Raw genomic sequence first — 12527 nt, 5'->3', positions numbered from 1 at the left:
AGACTGTGAGCGCTGCTCTGCTCCCGGATGCGCGGCGGGGGCCGGGGGGGGCAGGCACTCCCCAGGGGCCGGAGCCTCGGGGTCCCTGCCCCGTCACGGTTCCCTCCTTGGGATGGGCCCAGCGCTCACAGGCCAAGGGCACGTGGTGTGGCCCGCTCTCGTCTATGGCTCACCGGTGCCTGTGGTCCTCGGAAGACGCGAGCTGGAAGCAGTCAGCACCGAGGGGCTCCGTGCTCTCCCCGCCCCGGGCACCCCGAGAACCGGTGCCACCCACTCGGTTTCTCCTCCTGCGCCTGCCAAGCCGGCCTCCGCCAGTCCTCAGCTGCCTTAGCCTGCCTCTTAGGGCGATGCCTTTTGGTTTCTTGCCAGCCCTGGCCCACTGTCCTGACATGCCCCTGCCCCTGCCTGACAGCCCTCTGGTGTCCATGGTAGCTTTGTCCCCACCACACCCGCAGGGGGGAGGACAGGACCTCTCTTGAGCCCGTTCAGGTGGACCAGGCGCACTGGCCTGGGCAGGCCTGGCTTTGGGTACCCGAGGCTCCTCTCAAGCCCCTGGCACCCGTTCCTCTGCTGTTCGAGGCCCCCAGGAGCCGGGTCCTGGGCCCCCGGGCATCTCTGTCCCCCGCATGTCAGCACTGAGTTGATCCCCTGCCCCGGCACTGGGAGGAAGGCTTCCCGGCCGGGGCTCTGCAGTTCTCTGTCCCCTTTTTCATTTGAGGGAATTAGAGGAAGTAGGAGCGGGAAGGTGGAAGGGGGATATTATTTCTTAAACTTCTTTCCAGAAGGTGAGAGCTTAAAAAAGATCATGTCATAAACAAAATTGGTTTTAAAAATAAAAATGGTCTGTCTTTTTTTCCCTTTGTTCTTTTCTCTTAAAACAATTTTTTTTCTAAAATGGTCTGTCTTAAAAAACAGTTTTCGATGCTGGGCGTCGGTGGCCTATGCTTGTAACCCTAGCAGCTCAGGAGGCTGAGAGCTACGGATCGCCATCAGAAGCTGCAGGAAAGCCGGAGAGACGCACCTCCAGCGAATCACCAGAAAACGGGGAGTGGAGGCGGGGGCTCAAGTGGTAGAGGGCTAACCTTGAGCAAGAAAAGCTCACGGAACGCACGCAGGCCCTGAGTTCAAGTCCCGGGACTGTCATGCGTGCGTGCACGCACACACACACACACGCACACACACACACACACACACACATCCTCTCCCTCTCCCTCTCCCTCTCCCTCTCCCTCTCCCTCTCCCTCTCCCCCCCCCCCCCCATGGCCTGAGAGATGCTATAGCTCGCTTGGTGAATCTGAGGGTTGTGATGCAGTCCTGGGCTGCGAGCGTGTGTGGCCAGGCAGGATCAGGGCAGCGGCAGCTTGCCCGCATCCTGGGGCAGGGGCTGGGGGTGCAGCCCACACCACGGTGCCCACACAGTGGGCTGTCCACACAGTGGCGGTGTGAGGGGCAGCTGCCATCTTGTTCCGCTTGCCTATCAGCCTGGGACCTCCAGCCCGGGGGAAGCCAGGCCCGGGCTTGTGGGTCTGCATTTCACCCCCATCGAAGCAGGGGTGTTCGGGCAAGCGGGCAAGGGCGGGTGGCGGGGAGCAGAGGCGCGGGGCAGCCGTGTCCGGCACGGGGTCCCTCACCGCTCTGGCTCGGGCCTTCCCCAGCAGGTGGGGCAAGCTGGCCGTCTCCTGAGGGAGCACTCTGTTTACCGTCCAGCTCACCGAGCCCCGAGGCAGAGGGTAGAGCGAGCTCCGGAGACTGGCCAAGGCAATGAGCGTTCCCTTGCAGGCGCCGTGGCACCGCCCGGCCTCTTGGCAACGGAACCGTTGGTTCCCAGGCTCTCAGGCCTCAGACTGCGGGCCTCTGCCCCCACCAGGCCCTCCATCCCTCAGGGCCCCTGGACCCCCCCGGACCCCACCCTCCTCAGCCCCCACCCCCTATCCCTCCCAGACGCCCATCCCCCCAGGCCCCCACCCCCCATCATCAAAGGCCTTCTCTAGGTGTCCCCGGAGCACCCCAGGAGGGTCCACATGCCGGGCAGGGACAGGGGGCAATGAGGCTCTTCAGACATGGCCTTTTGGGGTCACCTCCACCCTTGGGGTGTCTGTGTCTGCACGAAATCCCTTCAGCCCTGCTGCTGGCTCCAGAAGGCCTGGGAGGAGGAGGTGTCGGGCCGGGCCTCTGACGGCGCCCCGCGGTGCCTTCCGTGGGCTCGGTACTTCGGAGGCCGGGGGCCGGGGGCTGGGTCCACCGCGGTCCTCTCCAGGGGCCGGCTGCCCACTGCCCTGTGCCCGGGGCTCAGAGCCTTGAGGTGGAGGGGGCCTCGCACGGAGGCTCCGACAGGGGAGGGCAGACACGGGCCCGGCGTGGCAGGGTAGCCCCAGATGGAGGAGGCTGGGCTGGGCCCCTTGGTGGGGACTGACACCTCGCCCCTCCCTCGCCCCTCCCTCTCCCCCCCTCCCTCGGCCCCCCTCGCAGTGCTTGCCCTGTAGGGCGGGGCGCGAGGCCTGCTCCTCGGCTCGGTGCTGCCGCCCGCCCCAGCCCCGGGGGGACCCCGCAGGCACCGGGTCCTGGCCGGGCGGGAGGGGCTGCACAGGGCCCCCCAGCAGCAGTGCTGCTCCAGGGTCGCCTGCCCTGTGGCCTGCACAGACCTCACCTGCGGGGTGACCCCGGCTGCCCCGGGGCTTGGTGGGGGACGTGGAGGCGGGGGGGGGGGGGGAGAGGCCCGGGGCTCACCGCTGTGTCCCGAGGGTCGTGGGGCTGCGGGCCGGCTCTGCCCCCTCGGTCCTGCCCACTCTGGAGCTAGGGGCAGGGGGGCTCAGGGGGCCCCACGCAGGCCTGTGGGGTCCCGAGCGAGCCCCCAGCCTGGCCCCTGGCCTGGGCCCCCCGTGAGCCCTGAGGGTCTGTCTCCACCCGCAGGAGCTCATCTAGAGGACGGCTTCTCATGGGTCACGGCCACAGCTCCTCCTCTCCTGCACAGCTCCTCCCTCTCCTGCACAGCTCCTCCTCTCCTGCACAGCTCCTCCTCTCCTGCACAGCTCCTCCTCTCTGCACCCTGCCTTGGGGCCACCAGCACCTGTGAGCTTGTGAGGGCCAGGCTGAGGGACCCCTGGGAGGGTGGGGAGGGACACTGGGGGTGAGAGGGGACACTGTGGGGAGGGGACACTGGGGGTGGGAGAGACACTGAGGGTGGGGGGGAACACTGGGGCGGGAGGGGGAACACTGGGGGTGAGAGAGGACACTGGGGGATGGGAGGGGACACTGGGGGGGAGGGGGACACTGGGGGTGAGAGAGGACACTGGGGATGGGAGGGGACACTGGGGAGGAGGGGACACTGGGGGTGGGAGGGGACACTGGGGAGGAGGGGACACTGGGGGTGGGAGGGGGACACTGGGGGTGGGAGGGGACACTGGGGGTGAGAGGGGACACTGGGGGGAGGGGACACTGGGGGTGAGAGGGGACACTGGGGGGAGGGGGACACTGGGGGTGGGGAGGGACACTGGGGGGGAGGGGACACTGGGATGGGAGGGGACACTGGGGGGGAGGGAACACTGGGGGGGAGGGGACACGGGATGGGAGGGGGACACTGGGGGGGAGGGGACACTGGGGGTGAGAGAGGACACTGGGGGTGAAAGGGGACACTGGGGGGTGGGAGGGTACACTGGGGGTGAGAGAGGACACTGGGGATGGGAGGGGGACACTGGGGGGGGAGGGGACACTGGGGGGAGGGGGACACTGGGGGGGAGGGGGACACTGGGGATGGGAGGGGACACTGGGGGGGAGGGAACACTGGGGGGGAGGGGACACTGGGGATGGGAGGGGACACTGGGGGGGAGGGGACACTGGGGGTGAGAGAGGACACTGGGGGTGAAAGGGGACACTGGGGGTGGGAGGGTACACTGGGGGTGAGAGAGGACACTGGGGATGGGAGGGGACACTGGGGGGGAGGGGACACTGGGGGGGAGGGGACACTGGGGGGGAGGGGACACTGGGGGTGAGAGAGGACACTGGGGATGGGAGGGATACTGGTGGGGAGGGTACACTGGGGGTGAGAGAGGACACTGGGGATGGGAGGGGACACTGGGGGGGAGGGGACACTGGGGGGGAGGGGACACTGGGGATGGGAGGGGACACTGGGGGGGAGGGGACACTGGGGGTGAGAGAGGACACTGGGGATGGGAGGGGATACTGGTGGGGAGGGTACACTGGGGGTGAGAGAGGACACTGGGGATGGGAGGGGACACTGGGGAGGAGGGGACACTGGGGGTGGGAGGGGACACTGGGGGGGAGGGGGACACTGGGGGTGGGCGGGGACACGGGGGGTTGTGAAGGGCAGTGGACGGAGCTGCAGCCTGGTCTAGATGCGGCCTCCCCATTGCCTGCTGGCCTCGGGCTGTTCCTTGTCACGCTCACCCCGCGGGCACAGAGGGGCACCTGGAGCCCTGAGGGGCAAGGCGATCACCCGAGGGACACAGTGGGGTCCTCACACGCGTGCCCCTGCTCGGGGGCCCAGCGCCTCCCGCGTCAGCCCGAGCTGCCCCCCGCCGACGCTGAGGGGCTCTGTGAGTTCGAGTCCCGGCTGGGGGGATGGCTGCCCGGGAAGGCTGGAGCCTGGGTCCTCTGTGCCCGGCGGTGTGCTCCCGGGATGAGGCGTCTCAGGGTCACGGGTGCCAGCGGGGCCCACAGCCTCCCGAACACTCGCAGTGCCTGGGCCGCTGGAGGTCACGGACAAGGGCGGCACCTGAGGAGCCGCCATGAGGACCTGCAGGCCAGGGCAGGCCGCACCGCACGGGCCCAGAACATTCCTGGAGGGAGGACGGGGAGCGGACTCTTCAGTCTTTATGAAGAAAGGGCCTGGATCCTTGGCCCCCCCCCCCCCCCCCCCCGTTGCCCCGGCGATTCAGGGCCCGGCCCGTTGCGCGGAGCTCCTGAGGTGGCCCCGGGCCCCGCGTGCGGGGGCGCTGGGCAGATCGGCCCGGCTGCGGCAGCTGTGTGTCAGCCGCCCCCCGGGGGCTCTGGCCCGGGCTCCCCGCAGTCCTCTGCGGCCAGCGTGCCACCCTGAGTTGGAGATCGTCAGCCCTGCCCACAGGAAAATATTTGTGGGTAAACAGCAAGACTGCCAGGGCAGTGGGCTGGCTGCGGGACCCGAGATGGCCGTGGGGGGGTGGGGGTGGGCTGCTCATGGCATGCGCTGACCACAGTGGCCCCGGGGGGGTGGGGGGGGCTGTTCATGGCCGTGCGCTGACCACAGTGGCCCTGGGGGAGTGGGGGGGGCTGTTCATGGCCGTGCGCTGACCACAGTGGCCCTGGGGGAGTGGGGGGGCTGTTCATGGCCGTGCGCTGACCACAGTGGCCCCGGGGGGGTGGGGGGGCTGCTCATGGCCGTGCGCTGACCACAGTGGCCCTGGGGGGAGTGGGGGGGCTGTTCATGGCCGTGCGCTGACCACAGTGGCCCTGGGGGAGTGGGGGGGGCTGCTCATGGCCGTGCGCTGACCACAGTGGCTCCTTCCGAGTGCTGGGCGGGGGCGGCGGTGGGACGGGAGGGGCCGGGAGGCCGCGGTCCTCTCCTCGCTGCGCTCAGCCCTTGGGCCACGGACTCAGCCATGCCTGACGCCCCTGTCCTCGCTGTCCAGGGCCTGGGGCTCCCTGCGTCGGCCGGCAGCCCAGTGCCGCCAGCAGTCCTCGGTGCTCCGGGCCGGCGATCAAAGCTGGGCAGGGGCAGCCCGGGGGCGAGGGAGGGGAAGTGGGGGGGCCGGCCGGAGGCGGTTTCCCGAGGCCTCGCCACCTGGCAGGTGCCTGGCGGCCCACTTGTCTAGCGGAGCTTCCTGTGCCCTCTCCCAGCGCCCACGGGAGGAGATATAAAGCCCAGAGGCCGGAGCCGGCGTGGCGTGGGGCTCCGCTCTGCTCTGGGCACCCGTCCCCCGCGTCCGGCGTGGGGCTCCCGCTCTGCTCTGGGCACCCGTCCCCGGCGTCCGTAGCCAGGCGCATGGCGGGCAAGACGCTCCTGGCCCTGCTGGGGCTGTGGGTGGGGCTGGCGGCCAGGACGCAGGGCGCCGCGCTGCAGGACTTCGACTTCGCCAAGGTAGCCCCGCGGGGCTCCCTGGGCCTCCTCCGGGGTTTGCTGGACTCCCGAACCCCTGGAGGGAGGGGGCGTGGGGTGCCCGGGCTCCCGGGTGCTGGTAAACCGGGCACCTCTCCTCTCCACTCACTGTCTCCTAGTTTTCTGGCCTCTGGTACGAGGTGGCCTTCGCCTCCAAGATGGGGGTGCTCAGCTCACCTCACAAGCTGGAGAAGATGGCGGGCGTGCTGATAAAGCTGGATGGGAATCACTTCTCCCTGAGCACCACCTACTTCAGGTGAGCAGCGGCCTGGGGTGGGGGCAGCTCTGGCCCTGGGGCCTGGGGTGGGGGGCAGCTCTGGCCCTGGGGCCTGGGGTGGGGGCAGCTCTGGCCCTGGGGCCTGGAGTGGGGGCAGCTCTGGCCCTGGGGCCTGGGGTGGGGGCAGCTCTTGCCCCTGGGGCCTGGAGTGGGGGGGCAGCTCTGGCCCTGGGGCCTGGGGTGGGGGCAGCTCTGGCCCTGGGGCTGGGGTGGGGGGCAGCTCTGGCCCTGGGGCCTGGGGTGGGGGGCAGCTCTGGCCCTGGGGCCTGGGGTGGGGGCAGCTCTGGCCCTGGGGGCCTGGAGTGGGGGGCAGCTCTGGCCCTGGGGCCTGGGGTGGGGGCAGCTCTGGCCCTGGGGCCTGGAGTGGGGGGCAGCTCTGGCCCTGGGGCCTGGGGTGGGGGCAGCTCTGCCCCTGGGGCCCGACCTCCAGTTGGGACCTCCTCAGTCACCTGGGACTCTGAGCTAGGCAAGCGACCAGACTTTTCTGAGGTCCACTTCCCTGCTCCGAGACCACGAAGGGTGACAGGCCCTGACTCGGTGACGTCGGAGACTGAGGAGAAGTCCGGCGAGGCCCGCCCAGGTCATGCGGGCCTGCTGGGCACCGTGCCACGGCCCCCGGTGTGCCAGCTGGCCAGTGGACGCCCACCCCCTGCCTGCACACGTGACGCCACACCCATGAGTGTGTGTGCACCCCTGTGTCCACCTCGGGGAAAATGTCCGTCAGTCCTGTGTGTGCCCATCCTGGGGGGGGGGACTCCTGGCCTGTCGGGGGAGAGGGCTGGTGGAGTCCTGCCCCCCCCGGCCGCTCTGTGGGCAGCCTCCTTCCAGGCGGGGTGCTGGGGTCCGGCGCGTGCCACTGGCTTCTGGGGTCAGGGACTCAGCAGACATTAGAGCCCCCGCTCCTGGCTGGGCTCTGGGCTCCTGGGTCTGTCCGTCAAGTCGCCTCGGGTGTGGAACACGGGGCCTGGGAGGCGATGGCAGCATTTGGTGGCGCCTCAGCTTCTTCCCGCCCTCCCCCTCTCCTTCCCTCCTTCCCTCCCCACCCCCTCCCTCCCTCCCTCCTCTTTTCCCTTCCTCCCTCCCACCTTCCCTTTCTTTCTCGGGCCCTGCAGCCTACACCTCCACCGTGTAGACCAGGGTGGCCTCACACCTCCAGTCCTCTTGCCTCCGCCCCCCGGCGGGGAGGGTGGGGAGACTCCCACTCCTGGCCTGGGCGGGGAGGGTGGGGGTGGCTCCACTCCTGGCCTGGGCAGGGAGGGTGGGGGTGGCTCCCACTCCCGGCCTGGGCGGGGGAGGGTGGGGGTGGCTCCCACTCCCGGCCTGGGCGGGGAGGGTGGGGGTGGCTCCCACTCCTGGCCTGGGCGGGGGAGGGTGGGGGTGGCTCCCACTCCCGGCCTGGCGGGGAGGGTGGGGGGTGGCTCCCACTCCCGGCCTGGGCGGGGAGGGTGGGGGTGGCTCCCACTCCTGGCCTGGGCGGGAGGGTGGGGGTGGCTCCCACTCCCGGCCTGGGCGGGGAGGGTGGGGGTGGCTCCCACTCCTGGCCTGGGCGGGGGAGGGTGGGGGTGACTCCCCACTCCCGGCTGCCTTCCTGTCTTCCAGCGAGGAGGGCTGTGTGCTGGAGCAAGTGGGTGCCTTCCCCGAGACGCCCCGGGGAAGTTCAAGGTCATCCGGGAATCTGGTGAGGATGGGGTCCCCCTTGTGAGGGTGGCGTGGCCTATCTGGGTCCCTTGGGTCCCACTCTCTTTGCGTGTCCCCTGGCCAGATGGCCACCGTCCTGGGGAGACAGGAACTATTCCTTCCTGTGAGGACTCGACTCCGGGTCTCCTCCTGGCCTCTCCGGGCTGGAGCCCTTCCCCACGCAGTAACCGGCGGCCATGCCGAGACCCCGCGAGCCCAGCTGGGGGGCACCTCCGGTGGATGGGACCCTCACGAGGTGGAGGCTGTTCCGTGTTTGTCCACCTCATCTTCCAGGAGACAAAGAGATTGAGATTCTGGACACGAACTACGAGTCCTACGCCATCCTGAACGTCTTCACCAAAAAGCCGGGGAGGGCGAGAGCATAATGAAGCTTTACAGTAAGGCCGGGCTGGCGTCGTGGGGGGGGGCACCCCACCGGTCCCTGTGAGGACCCCCAGCTCTGAGCGGGCGGGGAACCCCGGGCGCAGGCCCACCCCGTGCCCACCCACCCTGCCCGCAGGCCGGAGTCCGTCCACAACAAGGATTCGCTGAGCAAGTTCCAGGCAGTGTCCCAGGAGCGCGGGTTCTCGGGTTCCGACGTGTACCTGTTCAAGCAGGACTGTGAGTTGGCCCCACGGAGGGGCCCCGGGCCCCCACCCCCCGGGACCCCCCCGGGGGGGGCAGAGCCCTGGCCTGCCCGGCCCCGCGCCCACACCACCCCTCTGCTCTGTCCACAGTGGCCTGTCTGTCTGTCCTGAAGAAGGTGAGTGGTCCCCGTCCGGCCTGGGCACCCCCGGGAGGGCAGGGCACCGGGGTCTGAGGGCCTCGCTGAGGACCAGGAGAGCCCACTCACCCCCTCTGGCCATGATAGCTGGGCTGGGGCCCCTTGGTGGGGGTCTGACACCCTCGCCCCTCCCTCTCCCCCTCCCTCGGCCCTCCCTCGCAGTGCTGCCCTGTAGGGCGGGGCGCGAGGCCTGCTCCTCGGTCGGTGCTGCCTGCCGCCCCAGCCCTGGGGGGACCCCGCAGGCACCGGGTCCTGGCCGGGCGGGAGGGGCTGCACAGGGCCCCCCAGCAGCCAGTGCTGCTCCAGGGTCGCCCCCGCCCTGTGGCCTGCACAGACCTCACCTGCGGGGTGACCCCCGGCTGCCCCGGGGCTTGGTGGGGACGTGGAGGCAGAGCTGGGGGGGAGAGGCCCGGGGCTCACCGCTGTGTCCCGAGGGCTGTGGGGCTGCGGGCCGGCTCTGCCCCCTCGGGTCCTGCCCTCTCTGGAGCTAGGGGCAGGGGGGGCTCAGGGGGCCCCACGCAGGCCTCTGGGGTCCCGAGCGAGCCCCCAGCTTGGGCCCCGGCCTGTGCCCCCCGTGAGCCCTGAGGGTCTGTCTCCACCCGCAGGAGCTCATCTAGAGGACGGCTTGCCCTGCTCTGGGTCTGGGGCCTCTGCCCCCCGCTTCCCCCCCACCCTGCTCTTCTGTGCCCTGCCCTGGGGGCCGCTGCTCCTGTTCCAAATAAAGCTTGCTGTAAATGCTGCCCAGTGAGCGTCTGTCCTGAGGGGACAATGGGGCTGGGGTGACAGCAGGGATGGGAAGGGACAGTGAGGGTGGGAGGGGCCAGCGGGTGGGAGGGGCCAGCGGGGGTGGGAGGAGACAGCAGAGGTGGGGGGAGCACTCAGCCGCATTTTCTATGAGGACGGGAGAAAGGAAGGAGGGAGGAAGAGGAAGAGGTCTTTCTCCAGTCCAGGTCCCATCTGCTAAGAAGAACTAGGTACAATTACACCCAGTAAAGGTAGAACCAAGCACACACCTAGCACTTGGGCAGTTCATTATTGTTGGTGGTGATGGTGGTGGCAGTGGTGGCGGTCATGGGTCTTGAACTCAGGGTCTGGGCGCTGTCCCTGAGCTCTTCAGCTCGGGACTCGCCCTCTACCACTTTGAGCCACGGCGCCACTTCTGGTTTTCTGGTGGTTGCTTGGAGGTAAGAGTCTCACAGACTTTCCTGCCTGGGCTGGCTTTGAACCACGATCCTCAGCTCTGAGCCTCTTGAGTAGCTGGGATGACGGGCGTGAGCCCCCTGTGCCAGCTCAGGTGCTTTCCTGAGATACTCTTCCCCATGGAAAGGGCCCAGGACCCCTTGGAGAAACCGTTCAAGGCTCTGTCACAGAAAAACATAACAGGGCCCGTGAATCTCTGGAATTCCAGGAATCAAGGAGTCCAGAGATTGTGTCAAAATGCCTCAGACGAGCTTCTGAGCATCCGTGGAAATGATGAGAAAAGCTGCAATGCTCAGAAGAAGGGGTCCCCCAAGTCCCTGCTGGTGCAGATGGACGGAACTGGAGAAAGCAAAAGCTTGACCCTGCAGAACCCAGTCAGTCTCACTCCAAGAGCACGGCTCTGCTTCTCCCCTCGCCTGGGCATCCCAACCAAGCCGGTGCCGGTGGTCACACCTGTCATCCTAGCTACTCGGCAGGCTGAGATCTGAGGATCCGGTTTCAAAGCCAGCCCAGGCAGGGAAGCCCATAAGACTAACCTCCAATTAACTACCAGAAAAGCAGGAGGTGGAACTCCGGCTCAAGCGGTAGGGTACCAACCTTGAGAAAAAGCTAAGGGGACAGTACCCAGGCCTAGTATCAGTATTAATAAGTGAAATGAATGCCAACATAAAATAACAACTCTGAAATAAGAAAATTATTTATTCTGCACCAAATATAGGTGACCATACTCAAGGACACACGCTCAAGTTACAGGATAGACATGGAAGGAGGTCGCGGAAGCTTTGTAAATTGCAAGGGGAAGTGGGTGGGACACTAGCAGATCAGCGACTACAGACAAGTGGAGGTGAAGCAGGAGAGGAAATCTCCGACAGGACCTAGTGCTTAGCTTTAGTGGTGGGGAGAGAGAGGCCTGAGCCTGCCAAACGTCCACATCCCAAGGGTGGTGTTGAAGGAAGGAGGTCAGGTCCGACCAGCGCCATCTTGACCATGTGAATTGTACTGTGTGGCATCCTGTCTTGATGTGTGTGCCTGAATTCCTAGAGGAAGGGAAGTCCCACCCCCAGGTGATGGGTGGTCCCAAATCCCTGGAGACAGGGTGGACACTTGGTCGATAAGTTACTGAACCCGTCAGTCCCGTGCCTGGGACCGGGAGCTTCCTGTGGCCCTGCCCCCCGACCTGACCCTACGTAGCGTCAGAGCAGCTCAGGCCCATTCTGCCATACCACATGCCTCTGTGTTTTGGCCCTGTTTCTGTCTCCTGTCTGAACCTGGTGCAAGGTTTGGCTCTCTCAGACCTGAGGACGGCACCCTTCACGGGTCTGAATTCAGCCCCTCAAGGTCTCTCCCCATGGGGGGCTCACGACTTGGTTCGAGACGTAAGGTGAACCGAGCATGTGAGCCTGGCCCCTGGCAGGGCCTTTCCGGGGCACCCGTCAGACACCTGTGTGCCTGCCCTCCTGCTCTCCAGACTGGGCACCGACTGTTGGAAGAAAACAGGGTGCACAGACAACAGCGCTGCAGGCCATGGGTGAGAGGCCAGGATGGGAAGCCAGACAGGGATCTCTCTGTGCTGGGAGGGGGCCGGGCAGACGTCTGGCAGAACACCCACATCCAAGGGTCCTTCAGAGCCGTGTCTGGGGAGATTTGAACTCTGAGCAATGGGGAGCCATGGGTAAGCATTCGTGAGAGTAGGGTTTGGCCAGGCGCCATGGTCCCGCCTGTCATCCTAGCTACTTAGGAGGTGAGATCTGAGGATCACAAGTTGAAGCCAGGTCTGTGAGACTCTCATCTCCAGTACACCACCCCCACCCCACGCACACAAAACGCCACAGGTGGAGCTGCCGCTCCAGTGGTACAGGGCTAGCCTGGAGCACAGACGTCAGGGACAGTGGGCAGGCCCAAGTTCAAACGCCAGGACCGCCACACCAAACCATGTTAAAAGACTGTGGGAAAGGGCTGGGGAAAAATGCAGCCGTGGAGAGAGAGCACAGGACATCGATGAAAGTGAGCTATGCAACTCCTGAGCTGAGATGGGAGGGAAGAGATGAGAGAGAGTGTGGGGACAGATGACACTGTGTGAAAGGAAACGTACTTACTACCTGCGCATGGAAATGGGGCCCCTCTGTACATCGCCTCTAAAACAACAGTACAGTGAATTTAAAAAAAAAAATAAAAAGAAACAGTAGGAAATGGTCCTCTTTCATTTGAGAGACCGGCTGAGATTGTTCTGGGTCTTCTGTTCGTGTCTCTGCTCATGGTGGCCTGGTTTTCCTCTGCTGCAGGAGCAGAAGAGAGTCTGCTCTGTGGCGAGCGGGAGGCTTCGGGCCGCAGCCCGGGGGGGCCCTGACCAAGGCAGGGCCGGGCAGGCGCCCTCGGGGGGCAAGTCCAGGGCTGTCTGCCGCCGGGGTGCGTGCTTGCTCCTGCCTGGTCCCTCTTTAGCCTGTGCACGCACACAGAGATGCAGTTGCTCTGTCAGAAGTCCTGGGTGAGCTCCTTTC

General features: G+C 66.8%; 1 protein-coding gene across 1 annotated transcript in view; it reads left to right on the top strand.

Moving 5' to 3' along the window:
• Lcn15 (lipocalin 15) overlaps nucleotides 1-8431 on the top strand; it is a 12399-nt gene extending 3968 nt beyond the window's left edge. The window contains exons 7-9 of the mRNA XM_048352958.1: nucleotides 6211-6347; nucleotides 7968-8046; nucleotides 8340-8431. Of these exons, the coding sequence (XP_048208915.1) occupies nucleotides 6211-6347; nucleotides 7968-8046; nucleotides 8340-8393 (270 nt within the window). The 3' untranslated portion in view covers nucleotides 8394-8431. The remainder of the gene's footprint in view (nucleotides 1-6210; nucleotides 6348-7967; nucleotides 8047-8339) is intronic.
• Nucleotides 8432-12527: the final 4096 nt, after the last annotated feature.

Source organism: Perognathus longimembris, chromosome 1 (genome assembly GCF_023159225.1).
Source record: "Perognathus longimembris pacificus isolate PPM17 chromosome 1, ASM2315922v1, whole genome shotgun sequence".
Classification (NCBI taxonomy): domain Eukaryota; kingdom Metazoa; phylum Chordata; class Mammalia; order Rodentia; family Heteromyidae; genus Perognathus; species Perognathus longimembris.
Note: the sequence above shows the minus strand (reverse complement) of the source record. Positions and strands in the feature narration are given on the sequence as shown.